The sequence below is a fragment of the Haemorhous mexicanus genome, chromosome 11 (assembly GCF_027477595.1).
Source record: "Haemorhous mexicanus isolate bHaeMex1 chromosome 11, bHaeMex1.pri, whole genome shotgun sequence".
NCBI lineage: Eukaryota > Metazoa > Chordata > Aves > Passeriformes > Fringillidae > Haemorhous > Haemorhous mexicanus.
Window position 1 is genome coordinate 18,251,176 of NC_082351.1, and position 24,217 is coordinate 18,275,392.

General features: G+C 44.7%; 1 protein-coding gene across 24 annotated transcripts in view; it reads right to left on the bottom strand.

The window, feature by feature from the left end:
• The window catches only part of MAGI1 (membrane associated guanylate kinase, WW and PDZ domain containing 1), a 337,188-nt gene that overhangs the window by 269,973 nt on the left and 42,998 nt on the right, over positions 1–24,217 (bottom strand). Inside the window, exon 1 of one of the 24 annotated variants that reach the window (XM_059856748.1) lies at positions 21,081–21,218. The exons of the other annotated variants lie outside the window; for them this stretch is intronic. Within the exon in view, the coding sequence (XP_059712731.1) occupies positions 21,081–21,183 (103 nt within the window). The 5' untranslated portion in view covers positions 21,184–21,218. Of the gene's footprint in view, positions 1–21,080; positions 21,219–24,217 lie in introns of those variants that run through there. 24 annotated transcript variants of the gene reach the window in all.

Genomic DNA, 24,217 nt, shown 5'->3' on the forward strand with positions numbered 1-24,217 from the left:
GCAATTACAGGGGAAGCAAAATGAAATAGTCCACATTTATTTTGGTTCTTATTAAGCTTCCACAAATACTAATAGCCAGATTGCATTGTGGGGAAAGAAGGGAGGAAAAAAAATAACAAAAAGGCTGAAATTAGACTCAGGTTCCCCAGAGTCCTTCCTGCAGCCCCAGAGACAAAGACCATCTCATGACCACCCCAGCTCCTGACCTTGGGATGGCACCTCTGGGTATAAATCACACAACCAAGCTGGAAACTTCTGCTTTTGGATGGTCCTTTTGGATGAGCCCAGAAATGGAGCAACAGCATCAAAACAACTTTCATAGCAATGGCAGCAATGAGAACAAAACTTCTTGTCGGCCTAGGTTTTATGGAAAGAGCCATTTCCCAAGCAAAGCTCAAAGAAATCAGCTGCTACCATTATCATCCTTTCACAGGAACAGCCTGCTGAGACCACCTTGGAGGCCAGTGCCTGGAGTTTCCCTCCCACAAGACCACCCTGTTCTCCCAAGAGCTCCTCACCACAACTGAAGGATGCCTGGAGATTTTATAGAACTTCTTCCCAGCCTCAAACACCTTCAAAGGCCATGCCAACAGTCCACTGACTCCAAGAAAAACATGCAAGATCCTCTATCTATCCCAGCACCTGCCAGAAAACTGCAGTAATGCTGATTTCAAAAGAACCACCTCAGTGTGTTCAAGAATTAGCACTACACATCTGCATCCATGCCAAGATGTGCAGTTACATGCTGCAAATCATTACTGCACAACTCCTCACAGCAGAACATGGAGCATCTATTGATACCACAGTGCTCCCTTTCAATCTGCCTGCTAGAAAACCCAGCAGTATATCTGGGAATATATCAGCAGAATCAACACCAGTGCTCTTTCCAACAACAAGAACATGTCCAAAATTCACAGATAAGGTTCCAGATGACATCATGCTAGCAGTGAAGCACAGCAGGGCTCATGTTCAAGAGAACCTTCTCAGGGAGCAGGATGACTACACAGAAATATGCATTTGGGAACAACCACCTTTCCTTACAAAGATGATAATATAGATTATCTTTCAAAAAGCCCCATCTGAAACATTTGGGAAATGATCCAGAAGAGAGAATTCCAGGAATCCTGCCTAAGGCCACACTGGAGAGCTGCTTGGACTGGTGCCTCACAATATCAGAGCAGGTTGTGGTTGTGCCTCCAGACCAGCTGGAGCTGGGCTCAACACAGGCTCCCCTCCCTCCCTGCCATGCTGGAAATCCTTGTACAAAGAAGGATCAATACTAGGGTAAAAATACACATTCATTTACAAAAATGGAGCTCTGCAGGACAAGACTTGTAATCAATGCCACCTTCTAGGGATGCCTAGGATGAAAAATCCAGAAATCCTTGACTGCCCTCACAGAATCATTCCACTGTGCCATACTTCCCCTTTCCAATAGTTATGTGGAGGAACCATCCAACAAATACACCACAAAAAAATGCTGGTGCTGTTTGTAACTCTTTTCTGACATTTGCTGTTCTGAGCTGAACTGCAAGTGACAGCTATAAAAATAACAAAGTAATATTTGGATAAGCAAATGTATACTAGATGAAATGCTGGGAAGACAGATTACACTGCCAGTGTGGCACACACTCCAACAGTGCTGTCAGCCCAGGACTCAGGAGTTACATCCATCTTTTCTGCAGCAGCATTAAAAAGCTAAAGAGTCATTCAGCTATATTACCTTGTATAGGATATTGCTTTCCCACACAAATCTCTGTTGCCTGTCCAAGGCACAACAAGAAGATACAGATAATGACAACACCTCCAGATGACATTTGAAAGACATGGCTAAAACTTGGGGGAGGAGTAAAAGTGGATTTTTATCACTCAGTGATCTGAAGTCTGTTACAGACCTTTTATTAGTGGCACAGAAATATGCTTTTTTTGGTGCATCATATCCTTAGTCAGAAGGTACTAAAGCTTTAAGCAGAAATAAAGGGTCAGGATTGGTCATGCCATGACTGCATTGCTCCATCCCACAGTGACCCAGCACCCACCACATACCCCCACAAAGACACCAGACCAGTACCTAGAAATGTATCTCTTTTTCCCCTGAGGGATTACATATCATGCCAGTCAGCAAAACCCTTTTTTATTTAGGAAAGAAAAAAGAAAAGAAATATCAGAACGTAAAAAATTAGGATCTCCAGAAAAGCACTTTAACAACTAAACGTAGTTATTGTTATATTTGGCAGCTGTTCAAATCACACTGCATTAATAAACACATTATTTCAAAAACAGACAGAAATGGGTTTAGACAGTAAGCCCTGACTCAGAATTCCTAAGTCATTTGCAAGGACCAGAAGGAGGAAGGACCAGACCCCAAGTCTTGCACTATGCAACCTTTGGATTCCACCAAAAGTCAAAATTTTACAAATAATCTTGGAAGGGAACTTGCTACTGTTTTGGCCGGGCAGGAAACAGAGTAGGAGTTTAATAAATGATTGTTTACAACAATTTGAAACTAAATTAATCCTTTCAGGGATCCCACTGCAGCCCTGGCAGCGCACCCCAGGTTCCACTGCCAGCTAAACTGCAGACAGCAAGCCAGATTTACCAGAATAAAACCTGATCAGACACTGAATCAGGAGTATATTCCAAATAACCAAGAGCTTTTTTCAGCCTCCATACGAACAGTGGAGTCATATGTATTTTGTAGCCATCAGTTTTGGCACAACTAATTCCATTTTCTTTTAATGACTTATGGGGGGAAGCCTTTTCCTTGGAGCAGCAGTCAGTGGAAATAATGAATGACCTCCTTTCACAAGATCAGAGATGTATTTGCACATAAACAGCTGAAGAAAACTGGACTCAACAGTCTGCAGATGCCCACGGTATAATAAGAACAAATACAAAGCTTATGACACTGTAACTCTGCACCAGCAGAAACATAAATCCTGCTGGAAGCTTTGGAGTCAGATGGCCTTTGAAATCACTCACAGGTTCTAAATTTCCTGGCAATGGGCAGCAGGGCTGGTATTAAACACAAAAACCTTCTGCCAAACAAACACTGAGGCAATAAATAGCAATAATAAAGCAGAGACAGACAGATCTTTGAATCCATTGGTCAAGAAAATTGCTGTCTCAAAGACAAGGTGCAGATCTGTTTGTGGGACCTGGTCAAGAGACTGCAGCAGGTCCCCAGTGCTGGAGGCTCCCTGCAGCACCCTGCTCCCCATCCCTGCTTTCTCTGCCAGACAGCATCACCCTGCCTGGAAATGGGAGAGGGGGGAAGCTGAAAGCCCAGGAAGGCTCTGATTCAGTGCTCAGGGAGGGACATGAAAAATTCCTTAAAAATACCTTTAAAATTCCATTTAAATTCCTTTAAAAAAACGGAGGGGGAGGTTTCTCATCACTGCCCTTAGCAGTCCAGTTAAGGGCACCTCTGCTGCCCTGGCTTTCTGAAAGCAGAGCTGGGCCCCCCGAGGCTCCAGCAGCATTTCCCATGTGCAGAGCACAGGGACAGAACCCAAATCCCAGCATCTGCATTCACTGGGGAGTACTGGGACGTGCAGAGTCCCTCCAGCACCGAGAAGTAAATATAGAGTCACTGCTGGAAAACAAACCACTCACAATAAACCTACCAACAGTTGGCTGTAAACAACCAACTCTGGGCTTTTTTTAATCTGTTTTTATATCTAAGCACCCTGATTCTAAAATCCATGACTAAGTTCTCACCCCCTCATTCAACTATAGTGCCCTCTGAACACTTAATAACAAAGTGATTGGATCAAAGACAGCCCTTCCATTAAGCCTCAATACACAAAGTACCACTCCAGGAGCATTTAGTATTCATGGGCAGGCTCCTCCTGCACCAACCACAGCCACACCATCACTCAGCCAGCAATTGCTTTCAAAACAGGCTGCAGCTCAAATAAATCTGTGATTATATAAATGCTAATACAAAGTAAAGATAACCATTAGTATGAATCCAATGACTAGCAGAGAAGCACAAATAGAAAAACATTTTCTTAAGCACACCCTCAGTAATCCTACAAAACATGTGGAGTATCCTGATGCTGAAGGGTGAATCGGGTCGCAGGTTTCTAACACTTCCCAAAGTTACTCAGCTGTAAAATGAGAGGATTCATTTTACAACCAGAACTGGATGGAATTCAAAGCCAGGGGTTAGTAAAACCTGAAAGCTTCCAAGGTTTTCTCCTAGTAAGGAAAGTGAGCGAGTAAATGCATTCAACAAAAAAAAGTAGAGAGAAAAAAAATCCATTTAGTCTTTTTTTAATATATATATGACATATATATGTTATATATAATTTATAGATATGCATTATATATATGTGAATATAGATCATATATGTAATGTATATATGTCATATATCATATATGCCATATATATTATATATGCCATATGTACATTTGTTATATATATTCATATTTATGTATTTTAATATACATATATATATATATATATATATATATATATATATATATATATATAAAAAATTCCTCAACAATGACACTTTTCCTTAGGGAAAAAAGCCCAAACCAAACAGGTATTCATGATTTAAGTTTGGAGGGGTTTTTTGCCAACAGTGGAGGAGGACAGTTCACTCATTGTGAGTTCTTTTCTGCAGTGACATCCTGGTCTCTGAGCACCTGATCTCCCCTCTCTCCAGCTAAGGCAGGCTCCCTTTGGTGAGCACACACAGAGGCAGGCACCCAGGAGTGCTCATTAAATCACCCACCAATTCACAAGGTGACACCGTGCTGGGACCAGGACAATGCCTCAGTGTGGCACCATTGTCACTCAGGGAAATTGGAGACATTTTACACCCCCAGATCTAATCTCCTATCAGTATTTATAGGTAACAGATTCATATGGATTTATAGCCTCGAGGGATCCCAAGATGATCTATTCCCATGTAACACAGGCCACATCATATCAATCAATTCCTCCCTGGCTTCTGCTTTAACTAGAGCATTTCCCTATATATCAATCCTTGACTTAACACATTCCATGACAGGGAACCCACTGGGTAACATTTGATGAATTGCTGCAGTGGTTAATTATCCACTCTGGTAAAAAAAAGAGTATTCAATTTCCTGACAATGCATTACTTGCAAAATTACAACAGAGCTTTAATAAAAAAGCCTTTTTTAATCTGTAGCTATTTAAGAGTGGACTAATAAGAACATAATCTCCCAATTGCTTGAACAAAAAGAACACAAAAGAAGGTACTTCTGTATAGAAAAGATGAGCAAGAGATGTTTAAAGAAACTTTCCACAATAACAGACAGCAAGATGTCCCAGATCACTCTCCCAGCTGTGCCAGTTGTGAAAGCTTATCTTAATATACAGCATTAAAATCACCTTTGTTCAGCAAACAGGTCACAAAGATGACAATGCACTCTGGGCAGGAGAACTAAGAACCCCGTGATGCTCTTGGCCTTTAAACAAACAGCCTCCTGGTCAGGATAACAAGATGATATTTCATGTGAAAAACCTCCTCCTTTGCAGAAGGCCTTCTCCAAAGACCATTCAAACAGCTCCACTTTGCCATTCATTGCCCAGGCCCATCCTGCCTGGGTGAAGAGGGGATGAACTTTGCCAACTGCACTGTCTAATGATGAATATCAAGTTGAATTAATGAGGTAACATTTAGCATGGCAGAAGCAACTGAGGAATCTCTCTCTTTTAGCTTCTTTTATAAGCATCTCAGTCAGCAAAGAATTACAGCTTTTTTTTTTGCATATGTCAAATATTTGAAGACATAAAGCAAGCTATGCAGGTATAAGCTTTTTCTGACACATTTAAAGCCTACATCTTACTTAACCTTGGCATATAAAGGCAATTGGGCCTGAACCAGCATTTTTAAGGCTTTCAGAATCAAACTCGTTAGTGCACTGGCCAGGTCATTAAAAAAAAAAAAAAAGATGGAGATAAAAAGGAAGGGAGGGTAAAGAGTCTTTACTACATTGAGCAGTTCTCTGCTGATGCCTCTGCACTCTGTGGATGTGCCACAGCCCCACAAAATAAGGAGTTAAGGGGAGGAGTGTGTTTCAGGGACTGTAAAACTAAAGAGCAGCAATACCTGAAATTAAGGGAGATCTCCCTTTAGTTCACCATCTTTTCCCATTTACAGTCCAAAATACTGACAATTAATGTATTTAAATGTATTTACTGGCACTGGCTTTGTGAGAGAGTCTTGCAAAGCCTGCTCCTCCTGGCTGCAGGGCACCCTGGCTTTCAGCACCATTCCCCACTAATGCCACACTCACAATTACATTACATTTGGGCAAAGGTAGAATGTGTTCCCCAAAATGGACAGACAAACTTCTCCTCTGTCACTCTGGACAGCCAGCAGGACCACTGGTAAGAGAGAGTGCTCTACTCAGAGCCACCTTTCCTACCCACTTTCACAGCATTTGACTAAATGGACCATAATCTCTCTTTGGCAGGAGAGATAATAAAAAAATAGCGATTTTTTTTTGTAAGTATGAGTTATACATAGCAAAAATCATAATGAAGAATGAGGATTTACTGTAAAGAGTGGCTCAGAGTTTCCCTACACATTCAATACTGTTAGCTATTGGAAGTCCCTCTAAAAGTCAAGCTGCCTGTCTGAAACACCTTTTGTCTTCAAAACTTGGAATTAATTTTTAAACCCGAAGAAAGAAGCCTAAGAAAGAACCCAGACATGATTAAATAATCTCTTAATTCATCAGAATCCCTCTGATTGTTATCAAAAGAATTGCCTAACACAAAGCCATTGCAATTCTAAAGTGCCAAGTGTGCAGTTAATGTGCTGATACCAAAACCTGAGTAATATGGTTGGTGAGCATGCCAGCCATACCTGCCAACTTACTCAGGGTGAGAATATGGAAATTTAAACAAATTAAAAAGCACTACACAGCTTTAAGCTGTCAACAGATTTTATCCTGAATAGATTTTAAACCAAACCAAACCCACAGGCAGCTGTGCCTGACTCAGGTTTGCTGGCAGCCAATTAACATTTTACTAATTCCAGAAGGAATGATCACCTTCCCAATTGCTGTTGGATTTACCAGGCTGGGAACCATTCCCCAGTGCTTTAAGGCAAGCATCCCTCCCTGGCTCTGGGCAGGGATGCTGCAGCAGGTGGGGAGGAGGATGCTGAGGAGCTCAGCCAGCACTTCCAAGCACCCACGGGAAGGTGGAGTGCACTGATGGTGAGCACAGCAGGGTGGAGGAGGCCAGAAACCCCAAACTCGCTCAGGTGCTTGTCAGAAATTGGTTTGCAGTGAGCAAGCAAGCTAAAGGTTAATGAAATCCAATCTGAGGAAATAAAACAAGGACACTGCTGATTTGCCACAAGGCCCTGGAGCTGGCTGTGCTGGCTGGAGCCCTTTCCCCACAGAAAGGGGACATGACTGGAGTTAGAGCAGTGGCATAAGGCTGATTCTGCCTGTCCTGGTAGGGGTGAACATGTCCTTGCAGGCACCATCCCCTCACTCCCAGCTGGGAACCAGAATCCCCACTGTGCTCCATCCAGCAAGGAGCTGGAGGGCTTGCAAGGACCGAAACAGATCTGGAAATTGGGCAATAAATGTTACATAACATAAGGTCACACACTGGGCACCAATTTGGATTTTACTCGGAGGGAACAGCCAAGTCCTCAGTGCAGTGACAGCAGAGACCTTGGTGAGGGGGATCACAAACACTGCAGCACCCCAGTGGGGCTGCATCCACCCACACACCTCAAACACAGTCCTGGAAACCTCAGTCCAAAGTCTCAACTTCAGAACAGACCTCTCACAACAAGAAAATAAATCTAAACCAATGGGATAATACAGATGAGCACCTGGGGTGTCCCAGGCACAGGAGTCTCTACAGTCAGATCTATTGCTATGCTTTACTTTGTGGCACTGTTCAGGCTTGAAGTCAAAATTAGCAGTATAAGGACAAGGTGCATGTTCTTGGTTTGGTTTTTCTGTTTTTTCCTTTAAAGGGCAACTGATTTTTCTCATGCATAAACTTCCAATGCCACATTTATCCATCACTATGGATTTTTGTAAGGGATCATCATCCTCTAGGCTTCAGATACAACAATTAGAAGTGTGAAACTATTATTTTTATACCAGGGTTCAAGTAAATTTCTCCTGTGACTTCATTGAATGCAGATTCCAGATCTAAAGAGAATTTTTTTTTTTTACTAGTACCTAATCAGGGTATCCTAAAATACATAAAAGAAGTAATAGAAATTTAAAAGAAGTTGATAGGGGGAAAAAAAGCCCCCAGCAACCAACAACACAAGAAAACAAACCAAGAAAAACACACAAAAAATGCACTGGAGAATCCCACTGTTTCACTAATTTACTCACAAAGTATGAGAAACACATAAATAATCAAGGAATTTCCCACTGTGGTGTGAGAGCCATTTAAAGACATAAATTCAAGAATATCTATACACAAGCTGCTGTCAGACCAGTCACACGTGGTGGGTAGAAAAACAATCTGATATTTGGAATCACTTTTACAGCCAGTGTGTTAAGGCAACAGCCTTAGGAAAATATGAATGCAATGCAAGACTAAACCAAACAAAATGGCCCACATAATTCACAGCTAAGACTCTGCCAGCACTTTACCAGGTGAATGAAATTAGCAACCTGACAATTAGCAAGAGGAATAAATCCCCATAAAAAGCAAGCAGAAAGGAATTTCAAGTGCATGAATACCAATTTTTGGCTTCATACACTTGCTGTTGTTACCAGTGAAATATGTTTACCCATTTCTCTATGGAATATAAAACTCAACTTGGTATGAAAACAAATCACTGAAAGTCTTGGCAGATTAGTAAATGTCAGATCAAATTAAACCTTCTCCTAGACTATGCAGGGGTTGTACAAATTTATCAGAGTCTCACAGATTCTTTGCTCTCTTGACATGAATAGGTCAGAACAGCCCAGAGACAAAAGGCAGCAAGATCAGAAGACTGAAAATGCACAGTTTTGGAAGGCCACTTATTGCCAGGCTTTGTTTTACCATTACACTCATTCACAAAGAAACAGTTTTGGAGATGGAGATAGGAAGCAGCAAGAGACAGCAGCTTTCTCCTCTCAAAGGCTCTCTTTGGAAGACAGGAGCTGGGCAGCCCACCTTCCAGGCTTGAAGGTTTCAAGCTGTGGCATGCAAAACATAGCAGGGATTGTAATCTCTCTTTTCTGCAAGAGATCTGAGAGTGTTTTGCAGTAGGGACACATTCCTCAAGCTTTACTGTCAAAAGATTCTGAACATAAAACCTCTGCAGCAGTGCTACTTCAAGACAGAAAAGGAGAAGGAAAAAAAGAAAAAGAAAGAAACATTCTGCCTCAAAAAGCCCCTTATTAGGATGGATGGTGAGATAACCCAAAGTTTGCCCTGAATGGTGCAGGAACTCAGGAGAGCTGCCAGCAGTGCTGGAAACAGCAGAGCACCCAGGGCTCCTCACAGGGAAACCAGCCCATGGCCTCCCCAGGTGCTTTTGTCACCAACAGACTGTGACAAAGCTGCTGCTGGAAAGAGCACAGAGCACACCAGCAAGTGAGAGCAGTCAGTATTTCCAGGCTGGGGTCGTGCTTACCAAACTGACACCTAGAAGTAAGATTTGGACACGAAAATACATCAGCCCCTTCTGCCTGGTGAAGCAAAACAACTTGTCTGCTGCATTCCTGCCCAGGCAAGGGGCAGGCAGGGCAGCAGCAGCAGCACTAACACATCTCAGCAGCCCCAGCACAGCTCAGCCCCCAGCCCTCTCCCAGAGCCTTGCATCCCACCTGTCCTGCTGCAGCTCAAGTGCCTACAGCACCTCCCAGCATCTGCGAGTGTTCCAGAAGGATTTCCAGCCCTTTCTCAGCTGTGGCACCTCTTGGGAATGTCCCTGCTCTCCCCAGAGCTGGCACTGCCCTGGTCCCTCAGTCCCAGGGAAGCTGCCCCACAAGCTCACCCCACAAGCATTTTCTGCCTTTAGGTGCACTCCCCTTTAAATGCCCACCTTTCCCTTCCCCATCAGTCACCTGGGAATCATTTCCATTGCCCCCCAAGATGACTTGGGGGGGATGGGACTGACATTTATCACCAGCCCTCCAAAGAAAAGAACAAACTCTCCCAGCCACCCCCACCATGGCCCCTTGGTGATCTCCAGGACATGCAGGCACAAGGCAGTAACACAGAACAGGTCACAGCTGAGCTCTGTCAGCTATCTGAGCCCCTGCTTAGCTCTGGGAACCACAAAATTTCCCAATTTCATGAGCCTTAATGCCCATGGACTGGCTGGTCCCTGCCTCAGCTCCTGCAGCAAGCAAAGGAGGCTGTGGATTTAAGGAATTCACTCAACACACACCCAGGGCAATCCTTGCTGGGATATCTGTGCCACGAGAGCCCTTCAGACAGGGACTTCCTCCATTTCCATCACATTGTATCAGAAGTTAATGACTCCCAATTATATTAAGTGCTTTTTAAAATCATGGAACAATTAGTTCCAAAAAGCAAGGAAGTATCAGCAACTTGATTTCTCATTAAGAAGAAAAAATAATAAACAAAAAACTAGTGACTAGCTACAGATACCAGAGCACACACTGTTTACAGGAACAATTGTTGTTCTTCTGTGCAGCAGGATCATCTTGTGCTTTTTATTTAAAGAACACAATAGTAAAAGAGCACAGAACCATTACAGCACGGAAAGCAACCATGCTTGGAGGGTTGCTTTGCCTTTTCAAAGGGAAACCAGGAGCACAATGATGTTTTATTGTTATTCTTTCAGAATACACAAGTGAACAATATATTGCATAAAAACAATTCCTTGTAAACAACTTGAACCGTAAAAGCAAACAATACCTCAAGTAATAAAAGGAGTTTATATCCTGAAAGATCAATTATTATTTTGGCTTGTTGATATGAAACAGAATAAACTATTTATTAGAGCTCAAATCATTTAGGAACTATAACCACAATGATATATAAGTAAAGATCATGGCAAGGAACCAGAACTGTAACATAAATATTTAGGCTTTCAATGCAGCAAAGAACACACACAAGTTCTTAGCTACACCAGGACAGGATCAGAGCACCTCTCTTTCTGGCAGCCACCTAACAACAGCCAGGGCAAGAATTTTACTATTTTCAGAGAAGCAAGAAATTGAGGGTTTTTTTTTTTTTTCCTTAAAAGACAGAAAAAAAAAATTCAACAGATTTTTTAAATAAAATTTGCAGCTTGTAAATCTAATTTCCAAAAATATAAGCTGGAGCCAAAGCTGACAATAGCACTGAGCATGCAGTCATGGGCCAAGCTCTGCCCTGAGAGCCCACAGAGCAGGAATTCCATCAGAAACAAACCCAATCACCCCAGCTCTCAACATGGCTCCAAAGGATGGGGAGAAGGAGCAAACAAAGAGCTGCAGCAGCTGCCTGGGGGATGCACCTTCAGAAACTCTTCCCAGACTCACTCACTCTTACCCAAGCCTCCTCCTAGCTCCTTAGGAAGAAGACAAGGCCTGCCCAGGTTCAGTGCAAGCAGTGCTCAGCATTCCTTACCTGCTGCCTCCTGCCCCTGCCTCGCTCAGGTTTGGGATCCCCAGGCTGAGACTGATGAGCTGCTGGCAGAGGGTGCGGCCTCTGCTTCATACCTGGGACACTGAGCATGCTCCCACCTCCTCCCTGGCCAGGTTTCAGGGAAAAAAATCTTCCCTGAAAGCAGATTAGGGATGTCCCAGCAGTGGATGAGCTTTACCCAGGCTCCCTTTCAAAGCATTTAAAAGGGGGATAAAGCAATGAGCAAAGAGCACACAGCCTTAGCTTGTTTTAGCAACTAACTCTGAATCAACCCATATGGAAAAAGTCATTTAGAGCAAAACTCAGGGGAGCTGGGTCCCATTTCAGGTGCTGACAAAACACACCTGCACGTTTGGTTGTGCCTCAGCTTCACATGTATAAGGAGCAGCTGTGAGGGCCTGGTTTATTCCTTCTTGTGCTTGCCTTCCCTGTAGCCCTTTTGGATAATGTACAGCCTTTTACAAGGCATTTTTACAATACCTAAGACAACAGCACCTTGACCTCTATTAGAGCTGCTAAATAGTATCACGCTGCTTGCATCACTGTAAACCCAGAACTCGGGCAAATAAGGAACAGCTCTCAAATGACTGCCAAAAAAAGTCTCCTCTAGCATCCAAACAGTGCCAGCAATAGAACTAAAGCTTCTGGAGTTGAGATGTGAAACCTTACAGATCAGAAAGGAAAATGGGCAGAAGGATGAAAAAGGCAGGCTGCTTCCCCACAGCTGGAATGCACATTTGACTCAGGGGCTACCGGGTCGAAGGTTGCCAGAAATCTTGCATCAGAATCTGATCCAGTTTCCACAGAGCCTCCTTATGTCAGCAGCACACAAACCCACAGCTGGCTGAGCAGCCTCTGCTCTCCCAGGTGCAGGGATCTCTGTGCCCACTGCACAGCAAGATCCCCACAACACGTCCATGCTGCACCTCAGGTGAAAATCCTACACCAGCCAACTTCTCATAAATGTGCTATCCATGCAAGACACCAGTGCCAAACTGGCCAGACAGCTGGGATGGGGACCAGGGCTCCCCTGAGTGCCTGTGCAGTGCCTGACATCCCCCCAGCCAGCTGGGGCTGAGCTGGCATGCTGATGTGCATGTCCAGCCACAGAAATCCCCTTTTTTAGCATATCTGCCTTGTAAATTAGGTATTTTTAGCATATCTGCCTTGTAAATTAGATATTTTTAGCATATCTGCCATTTCCCCAGGTCTTCCAAACCTGTAAATATGCCCTTTGAATTGAGCTGTGTCTCAGGAGGAGCAGAAGCAGCTCAGTCACACTGAGAGCAGAGGACTCAAGTCCAGGATTCCCAGTCCCTGGGTAACACAGAAATACAGACAGAAGCTGTCAGCATGAGCACAGCTAACACAGGTGTGGTCCTGCCCTCCTCTTTCTCCAGGTCTCTCCTGGTGCTCACAGGAGCTGTGGAATGAGACTGGTTCACTCTACTCTGAAATTTAGCACAGGTTAAACTACCTGACAAGGCAAGAGGAGGATGGAGTGGTGCAGGTGTGGGTTAACCCTGAGCAGGAGCCACACACCTTCCCCAGGGGTCACTGTCACCACAGAGCACAGCTGGGAGGTGATGTTGGGCATGGGGGATATGGTGACACCAGGAAAGGACCTGGCAGCCTCATGCTTTACCATGAAGCAGGGAGAGCTCAATGTCCAGCTCACAAAATCATAAATTCAAAGATAGTCAGCTGAAACTGGGTCTTCCTGTACAAACACCCAGCAAAGCAGCCTGAGAGGCCACACCAGCCACCATCAGGATGGCTCTGGCCTCCTCCTGCACAAGGACTTGTTTTTGGGACCACAGTACAGCTCAAGACACCCAACTGGACAGTCACATGTCACCAGTAAATGAGGAACCTCCAAGCACCCTGCACAGCAAAGGTGCACAGCACACCTCCACTTACAGCTTTGACATCAACAGCTTGCCAAGAGCAAAATCCATGTTTCCCTGAGGAAGCCACTTGCACTTCTCCAGGATTTTGCCTTTTAAAGTCAAACAGTGCAGTGAACAAAGTTTTATCAAGTGCAGCAGAAAATAAACTTCAAAATATCATCACAGGCACTTGCAGCAGGAGCTTTCAAACAGCCAGGCTGTTCAGCATGCCACGCTGCTGCAACCTCCCTGGTCCCAATGCACTCAGTTCTGAGCAAATACAGCACTGAACTTGTCCTCAACGACTTCAATGCTGCCAACACTGATGATTTTCACACATATCTGATCGTTTTCCTAAAAAAACCCTCAGCTCCTGGAGTCATGCGATAAAGAAGAAACATGCACTTTTATTAAGGAAAAGGCTTTTAGATCATCTTTTTGCCCAGGGAACAAGAAAAATGAACCTTTACATTACAAAACTGGGAAAATCCTAAAGCAAAGAACCCTTCAACAGTTACTGTTGCTTTAAGTCTCAGGGGGAGTGAGCACTAAGTAAGCTAAATGCTTCTTTTTTTCTTTTTGAGCTTATCTCACAAATTACAAGAACATCTAAGTTGTTTGCTTGGGTTTTTTTCCCCCCAGAAATTTATGCTGTGAGTAATTCTGAGTAGTGAATAAATTCAAGGAAATTATGTGCTTTCTACCACTCCTTCAGCAATATGAAGCAAGGTGACATGAACAGAACAAACCCCCAATTATACCTTTAGTTCCTCCTGTCACTACAGAGTGCTCTATCTTTCAAATAATAAAATTAAAAATTAAATACAACCTGGAGAGGTCTAAAGGCACAGACAACAGGCTCCATGTTACACTCTAAGATCTTCTCCCCCAAACCCTACAGATCCCCCAATTTTTGAGATGAAACTGCCACTGAAAGCCAAAGCAGCATAGCCTGGTGGCACCTGCCAACTCTGAGCCACTCCAGGAAGACAAGCTCTACTAAAATTAAGGAATACTAATTAAAAATAAACCCCTATGCCCCTCTCCACCAGATTTTTACACCACACCTCCAGCAGGTCCCTCAAGACAGAAACCTGAGGTGTGCTCTGATGGACATGGGTCACTCCCATGGCACCAGAGAGGGTCACAGAGGGTCTCTTGTCCCCATCCAGGATGGCTTTAGTGTGGGGAACCCTAATCCTTTCCACAGCTCAGGCTGAACTTGCCACCCTCCTACCCTGCTTGACCTGAGACCCCTGAGCCCCAGGGCAGCGGGGTCAGCAGCAGCTCTTCCCTCCTCTGTGGCTGATTCACTTGGTGGCTGCAGGCAGGGAAGGACCCAAGCTCCTCCACCATCTCCTGCTCCACATCTGAACTACCTCCAAAGCTGCAGGACCCTGGGAGAGGCAGTTTGGAGACCTCCTCTGTTGTGGTATGGTTTCAAGGTTTACCCCAAAACCCAGGTCCCTCCCCTGTAGATTCCCTCCCAGGTGTGTCAGTCACCTCTCCTTTCCCCTCCCCAACCCCTCCTGAGCACTGTCAGTCAGTCCTGGCATTCCAGAAGGGTGTTGGGTGATTGGCAGATTCAAAGGATGCCCTCTGCCCCTGGGGGGGCATTGGGCCATCCAGGTGTCCTTTGTCCCTTGAGACCTCCTCTCCTGTACCTGGTTGGTGGCTCCCTACCCCTTTCCTGCCCTCTCCCCGGGGTTAAAAGGAGCAGCACCCACGCGATCAGGGAGTTCTGTTGGAGGAGTTGCTGGGTTCAGAGGCCTGTGGGCCAGAATAAAGCTCTGATCCAAACCCTCCATCAGAACCAACTCCTTTCCTTCACCATTGCCTTAAAGCTTCTCTGCCAGAGGTAAACCTGAGGAGCAGACCCTCTTAAGGGAGGAGGCTCCATCCCACAGTCACCAGAGCTCCTGCAGGCCTGGACTTTTCTCCATGTGCCCAGCTGCCAAAAGTGTCTCTGGGGTGAAACACCACAGTGCCGCTATTTGGTTGAGCACCAAGGGCCAGACAAGCCAAGGCACGTCCTGTCCAGCTGTATTGGTCATATTCCAATACTCCTCCTCCTCCTCCTCCCCCCCTGGGTGCCAGCAGCGCCGCTCCCCGAGTTTGCCGCTCCTGCAGCCACAGCCGGATGCTCCCTGCAGCAGAAGGTGGCTCCCAGCACTCCGTGTCCCCGTGTCCCCCGAGCTCTCTGTGTCCCCACATCACCTCCTCACCCCAGCTCATCAGGATGTTCCTTCCCACTGCCCCTCCTCGCTCTCAGCGAGCACTAATGGGCTCCTTGGCAAATCCGCTGCAACGCTCCTGTTTCATACATGCAGGGAAATGCAAGTTTCATTCTAAGTAGAAGTGGCAGCTTCTAATTTAAGACTATTCTAATTTAAGACTCTACCATTTGACTGCTAGGCACAACAAAAGCTACCTATTGCCCACGTGGATGCCCAGTCAGCTCTAATGCCATCTCAACTGGCAATTGCCAGACCAGTTCTGAACCCACTGACCCTTTCTGACTGTGGGGCTCACTCCCCAGCAGCCCAGATGTATTTTTTTTTATGAGTGAAATTCCACTCACTCCATTAATGCCATCAACCAGTTGCTGGGAGCAAGAATTGCATTAAATTATTTTATCTGCAGCCAGACTGCCAAGGGAGCAGGCAGAGGGGAGGCAGCCAGGGGCCAGAATCCCACATGATCCTGTTAGGAAAATTAATCCACAAACACCAGGGGTTTGTGTCCAAAAAGGAGACAGAGGAGTCCTTTTGCTTTAATCGAATAAAAGGAGAGGCCATGGGGCATTCCCCTGGGATCTCTCAAATTTTTGGAGGATGCAGCCTCCTTTTTATCCCAATTTCCCAGCTGCATTTCCCTTCTCTCTTTCCCCATTGGCTGAGGCACTTGAGAGGTTCAGACTTCCTGATACACCTGATACCAGAGATTTCCCTCTAATGTATAACCCACCCTTTTAGTTTTTAATTTTTATGGAATTTAGGAGTTTTTCTTCTTCATTGTTTCTTTAATCTTTCAATGTCTAATTTCATTTATCAGCAAACCTAAAGTTTATTTGTAAAAGCAAATATCTTTTTCCATTCATCAATCAGTGGAATTCTTCCCACTGTTTCTTTTATCTCCCAGTGCTAGTTTTATCTACCAGCAGACCCACAGCTTGTTTGGAAAGACAAATCCACTATTCCTCTCAATCCCAAACAGGGTTTCTCAGCTGCTTTTTAAAGTGCCTGCAGTCTCCCTTACATATATGCACATGTATTTATGTATGCATTTACATGTGCAGGTTGAAATCTTGCACACTGGCACTGAAGTGAATAGCAAGTGTCTTGTAGGCATGTCAGCAGCCCCACACACAATGGTCACAAGTGCTGGGGTCCCACAAGCACCGAGGGCACTGCTGCTCTGCTCCCCAGGCAGGATCAGGACCTGCTGCACCCCACATTGCCCAGTCTCCTTGCTGAAATGCATGAGGTCAAAGCCTCACACTTCCAGGCATTGGAACCCAGGCTGAACCAGCACAACTCCACTCCATCAGGAAACATCCTCACCACGCAGCTCCAGAGCTGATGAACACAGCTTGATCTGCTTTATTTTTCAACCTGCTGAATTACTAGAATATGTTTAGCTGTTATACACACTCCCCAGATCCATAATCCCACCCTCAGCAGCTGTTACATTTGCTGTGGTACTTACAACAGCTGTTACAGCTCCATAAAAAGGTAAAACAGCTGAAACTTCCAAAATTGAGGCTGGAGGGGGTGAAGCAGAGCCCAACCAACCCCTGCACCCAGCTGCATCCAGGCTCAGAGAACCAGCCATGATGCACCAAAACATGTGGTACAGAGCCACATCACAGCCTAGAGCAGTTTAAGGAACTTTCCAGTGTTGCCATAGTGGCATTAAAAAGCTGTCAGCTTCCTGGGAGACAAGCAGCAGAGGCTGGGACTCAGTGTTTAAAGGATGATTAAATCTAAGTGACTTAAATTATACATTCCTGTTCTGGAACTGACACCATTGAAAACACACCATCTATTCCCCATTTCCTCTGACACTGATTACCACCCACTTAAAAGATGAGCATTCTCTTACAGGCAGTGAAGAAACAAACTAAGGATTTATGAATTGGAGATAATTAAAAGGTTTTGCATTACAAATAGAGTAAAACATTTACATTCCAAAGGCCACCTGAGAACAGTTAAAGAGTCAAAATGGACATTTTTTTACCTGAAAATCTGCCTGCTCTCTACCAAGGCTGCTAATTGAGGCACAGGAATCTTGCAGCTATTTTACAGTAGATTTACAATCAAACATTTGCTGAGCTTCTGGACAACCTGAGAGAGACTCAAGACCCACTGTTAATTCTCCCACGTGGAGCTCGGTGAGCTGAAGCTCCATTAAGCTGACACAAAGGAATTGTCTCTTTCTCCTTGATAATTCCACAGAGTGACTTGCAAGCCATTACCATTCAGATTTCCCAGGCACAGAGCTGTAGGACTTCCTTGGCTGGCAATGATGGCACTTTACAAGGAGCAAGAAGAAGCACAAGGGATGACCCAAGGCCATGAGGGCATGGAAAGTCTCTTCCATCCATCCAGAGCACCCACAGCCCCTCTCAGAGGCCAGTGTGGTCAGCCCCTGTTGGTCCAAACTTAGGATCTTGAGCAGGATGCTGAAGTCTCCACCCCAGTGATAAAGGAGGTGAAGGGATTAACACCTCCACTGTGATGGCAGGTGCTGGAATTGCACATGTGCACCTCAGTAACTTCAAAACTCTTTTTCACATGATTTCCCCCCTCCTTCCTGAAATCTGAAAGCCAGAAAATGCAGTATTGATCTCACTGTCTGGTAGAAATACGAGAAGAGACTAATTGAGCACAGAGATCTCAGGGAAGGAATCTCCAAGGAATCTTTTGATTTGAACAAGGACCCTTACAAAATGCCAGAAGAAAGCTATAACAAAGGAAAATTTAAAAAAAAAAAGGCTAATTCTGGATCTTCCCTGACAGCTTGCTTTTCCCTGCACTCACAGGAGTGCTGAAGACTCAGAACAGAAGAGGCTCCAGGATCCTGGGAGGGGAACTGTGGCTGTGAGAGAGGGAGAGGATGGGCAACGGGAACGTCAGCAAACACAAACAGTGACTCACGACACACAGCACACAAACAACATTGCAAGAGGCAGTTTGCAATTGTAATTCAAACCAAAATAAACAAGAATGACAGTCCAGAACGAGGAAAGGGAGGATGACAGTGATGGGAGGGGGGTGTGGGGACTCCATCACGTTCACATCTGTTGCTCTCACAGCATCCCGAATGAGCAGCTCCAGAATGAAACAGAGGAGGGAAGATATATGGGACAGCAGCAGCTTCTTGTGATCTACATCCCTGCTTGAAGTTTTCATGACTGCACTGAGAGCAGAATTTATATCCCAAAGCCATGCAATAGCCTACTACACTGCTACTGGTTTTGACCCCTGGCCCCTGAAACCAACTCTAGCAACAGAAATAAAAAGTCCAGCTTGGAAGGGTAATGTGTGAAATAGACCCTGTGTAGTGGGCGGATGGACAGAGGGCAACAGAGGGGGAGAAATCACACCATCAGCAAGAGGCACTGCTTTAACTGCTCTGCAAACCCTCCAGCCAAGCAGATTCACAATTTCTTTTGCTCTCGCTTCATTACCTCCTAGTAAGAAACTCTTCTCCAATCTGCACCTTGAATATATTTTTCAGGCAAATCAAGGTATTTTTCTCCAGTGGCAACTAAGAGCTAATGATCATCCTTTTTACAGAAATCTTTTATGCATCAGAAAATGTGTTGCTTGCACTCAGGCTTATATTTCCAAATACAGCTCCTTCAGTATTCCCTCTCCAGCCTCATCTGCTGAGCCTCCCACCTCTGTGGTTCACCTGCAGACTTACCACCATGACCGTTCTCCCCCAGCCCTGCAATGCCCAGCTCCCCATGGTGCAGCAGGAAGGGATTTCCAGCCCTGCCTTACACACAGAGCTTCTGTAAGGATGACTCAGAGAGAGGTTTGAGTCTTTTTCTAAAACCTCAGGAGGGTGTTGGTTTGTTTGGGCTGGCCATGCACAACAGGCCCCACCATCCAATTCCACCCTGGCTGCTGCACTCGGACATCCAGCTCCTGCTCCCTCAGAGCCACCTCTGCACCCTCCTCTTTCCTGCTCCTGTAGTCCTGCTGGTTTTGCTGTTCACCAGGATGATCCAAATCCTGCTCCTAAGCCTCAGTCACATCAGCAGCCCTTCTCACACATTAATGAGTTACCCCAACGGGAAGCTGGACAGATTCACCTATTTGTTTTTAAGTCAGATTAATTTTTTTTTTAATCTTATCCTCCTCTCTGCTGTGAATAAAGTGCTCTGGAACTATTTTAAGGAACCATGTCATATTCCTTGATCTTTCATTTTCTGGGTCTTTCCTTCTCCTCCCTTTAAAGGTCCAGAGTGGGCTTGGCTTTGCTCTTCCTTCTCCACCACATCCCTGGAGAACATTGATGCCAATTACGAATGATTGACCAGTGTCCAGAGCTTGCTGAGACTGGATTTTCCTCATAATTGTACCTAGAATAATTTCACCAAGTCCAGCTGATGTGAATATTGGGTAATATCTTCTGTATTTGACAAAGCCTGTGCATGTCATCACCCTTACAGTTTTGGGAGGACTGAAGCAGAGGAAGCACAGAGCACGTCCACCCCTTGCAACCCTTCATCTCTCCAGCCTTGGTCTGCTTCTCTGTGTCTTTTCTCACATGTTCCACCTTTGTTTGCAAAAACTTCACCCAATTTAGAAGCTTTCAAGTAAATAGTTTTTCCACTAGAGGGCACAAAGACAATTTCTCCTAAATGGAAACCGATGTTAGAAGGATTAATAAAATAATTACTAACATCTTATCAAAGGCATTTCAAATGTCAATAAATGAACATTCAATAAATTAAGATGTAGTTCCAGCTCCCCAGGTACGACACCACCACAAAATGTCTCATAGAGACTGAAAACCTAAAAATCCCAAAGTGATGCAACTTTAACAAGATTTCCTATATCACACTAAGCACTTTATCCTGTGAATCCTATGCTTCCCACTATCTCCCTAGGCACAAACCACAACATTAACACAGCAATGGGAACAAAAGACCCATCCTAGTATTTTCTAAGTTGAATTTAATCAAACTTAGCTTCAAATCAATGAACTTTTTAATGTTTTGGTTTCCTAGCTCAAAAGAAGTTTTATACTATTACTTCTATTGGGTACTGGTAGGTCACTTCCCAACCTGTCTTGGGTAAATTAAAGAGATTTTTGGCCTTTAGCAGTCTTCTATTCAACCAGATTTTTCAGCTTTAAACTTTGTCTTGTAAGCTTGCTGCAGGTTATATCTATGCCCATAACACACTTCACCAGCCCCTCAATAAGGAATGGTGTAAAAACACAAACTCCATGGGAAAGCAATCACGCCAAGCACTCGGTTACACAAACGAGTGGGACAAGAGCGATAATTCCAGAACGTTGTGTTGGGAGCACTGTGGCTCTCAAGGTCCAGCAGCCTCCCCAGCCCCAGAACAGTCCCAGGCAGAGCACACCTTGCCCAGACCCACCTTGGTGGCTCCTGTGATCCCTGCATGCCCCGGTGCCGAGGCGATGGGCCCGGTACCCCGGCCGTGCGCGGGGGTCCGCACGCAGCCCCACGCTCCCCTCCATGGCCAGCTGTCCCCGAGGTGCTCCCACTGCTCCAGCCCAGGGCAGGGAGCTTTGCTCTCTGCCTGTGGATTCCCACTGCCGGGAGGGTTTGGCTGGAGCAGAGTCAGCCCCGAGGTTTTGCTAATGGGAGAAGAGAGACAATAGCGATGCGCAGGTGCTTCCTCCCATTTAAAGTGTTTACTTGTGCAGCCCAAGCCGTGACGCTGGTGAGGATTAGATCTGCATGCTGCTCTGCAGAGTTCAAAAGGTAGCACGTAACAAAAGGAGCCCTGAAATACTGCTTATTAAATTAAAGTGGGTTTTTTTTTTCTTTCTTTTTAAACTCTGCTTCCTTTGCCAATGCCAAGTAAGAGGGTTTTTCCAAGCATACAATAACAGCAGTTTCAAATGGGAAATGATACACACCGTATCAAAACAAAACACCAATTCTAACACAAAAGCAAAGGGTTTATCAGTGTATCTCCGCTGCCTAGGCAGCAGGCTCCTATGGCATGGCAAAGCCAATTTCATCAGCCAGCAGAGAAGGCCAAACTCAAGCTCTGTGCATGGTGTGAGAAAAATTAAAAAGTCCAAGAGAGAAGGAAGGGTATAGCTAAGCCACAACTGCAAGCTAAGGGAAACATCAGTCCAAAAGAGCAACAAAGGCCTATTTGTTTTATGAGATAAAACAAGCAATTCAACTATATTCCACAGTAAATCATATGGCTTAGGACTGCAACAGGGACTAAAAAAAAAAAAAAAAAAGAAGAAAAAGAAGGGAGCATCTGAATCTAATTTTGTTGTTCTAAGTTTACATTACATGAATCAAGATCCTTACTAGAGAAGCCAGGCACTCAAATCCATGCTTGGATCTTGTACATAGGAAGTATCAGATGTACTCAATCTCTTACAGTTCCTTCTAGTCACTGAAGGCCCAAAGATACTCAGCACTTAACAGTAAAATAATAATAAAAGCAATAACAATAGTAAAAAATGTCAAGGCAGTTTTTCTAGTATCAAAATGAAATCCAGTTTTATAGAGAATCATTTGTGAACATTTCAGTCCTCCCAAAAGCACCACCTCTATTGTTTGAGAAGTTTCAAAAAAAGTATAATCATATTTAAGATTCTGCAACCAGAGACTGCACCTCATTTTCACACAAAACTACACCTCAAAATGCTGGACATGCTGAAAACAATGCTACACACATTCCTATTCAACTTCATTCTCTTAATGTCAAAATAAACACAACTGAATCCTTTTGTCTGAGGGCTGTATTATTTAATCCTCTCCCCGTGGTTGCAGCTATTTCAGATGTGCTTCCATTGACTTTCCTTCTTGGTTCAAACAGACTGAGTGGGATTTGCACTTCCATCTTCTGAGATCTGGTGGGATGATTGCTCAGAGAGTGTCAGATCATCAGTGAAGCTAGAAATGACAATTTAAATCCCTCTCTCTACTGCTCAATCATAGGCATATACCAGGAGATAAGTGGCAAGTGCTGCTTTCATTGATGCCAGTGACAGAGTAATTCAATGGCTTAAAATTAGCAGGTTAACAATTTTAGAGCTGCTTCTGTGCAGCTCAGTAATCCTGTGTCCAGCTTGCCAGACTTTTCTCCTTGAAGTAACATGAGGACATGGGCAGAGGTGTGCTAAGAACAGCTGCAGCAACACATGAACTCAGCTGTTGACTAACAAGTTTGGATCAAATCTGTTTTACCTGTGCTGGAACAGTCTGTCAGCACACTCAGCCCCCTCTCACCCTCCCTCACCTCAAACAGCACTGCCAAACACCAGGTGGGCTTCATACCCTCAAACCACCTTGTCTGCTCTGCACACAAACCTCTGCCAAGCAAAGGCCAAACCAGCATTACAGGCAGCTCCAAGTTATCCACAAAAACAGGGGCAAGGCACTGTGTGCAGAGTGTTTTCAGGGATGAACTCAAATCCAGGGTAACTGCCAGGAAATCCCTGCCCCAAATCACTCAGCATCACCATGAGCAACCCAGGCTGCTCCCCCACACCTGCAGAGACCACAGACCCTGTGAAGTGGCAGGCAGGAAGACAGCACTCCTGTGTCTCTTTTATTGTCAGCTTTAGTCTCTAGTCTTGCTGGACACCAGCAATGCATACATTTTATTTTTATGGCTTTCATTCCACTGCTCCTTGCAGTTCCTGAAGCGACACAAGATGCCATTTATTTAGAGGAGATACACCTGAAAAACAATTTAATGCACATTCCCTGAAAGAATATCAGAACATAAACAGGTGAAAGTAACTTCATTTACCAGGGGAAGCTTATGGATGCTCAGAGACAGAGATTTATTGCACACTGCCTTGGGCAAGCGAAAGGACAGCGAGAGGAGAGATGGATTTCTGGCTGTAGAGCACCGTAAATGCCAAACCCCAAATGAGTCTTTACAAGATCTATTGCTTAGACTCGCTCTGAAACTGCATGAAGGGGGTGGCCAGGGGCTCAAGCCACTGCTGAGGACCCCCAACATCCTCCAGGACAAGGATGCAAGTGAAGGGCTTGGTCCCAGCAGGGCAGAAGGCTGCAGGAAAGCTGCCCTCTCCCAGAGATGCTTGGTGCATCAAGTCCTGCATGGCTCAGAGGGAGAATGGGATTAGGTGGGATAAACTGGGGAGAGCATTAGGAAAGCCTTTGCAAAGTTCTTAGTATGACAGAAGAGGACAAATAATACAAGTTACAAATAATAACTTACAAATAATAACTAAAAGCAAACACATCTGTGGGGAAACACTTCCTCAAAATCCTGAGATTTTGTTTGTTTGTTTTAAATGGCTGAGAATAGAAGAAACAATTCACCCCCAGAGGACTGCAGCCTGAAAGAGCTCAATCCTGCAAGCACCAACTCTTAGAAGGTGGAAGCCAACACAGCTGGAATTAGCAAAAAGAACAAATGAAAGGTTTTCATTGTGGCAAATGAGGCTTTTGAGCAGAACAGCAATAACACCAAGTTCAAAACTTTGTTGCATGATTTTATGATTCCTCCCAGCAGCATGCAACAAAACATACCTGAGCTGTAAT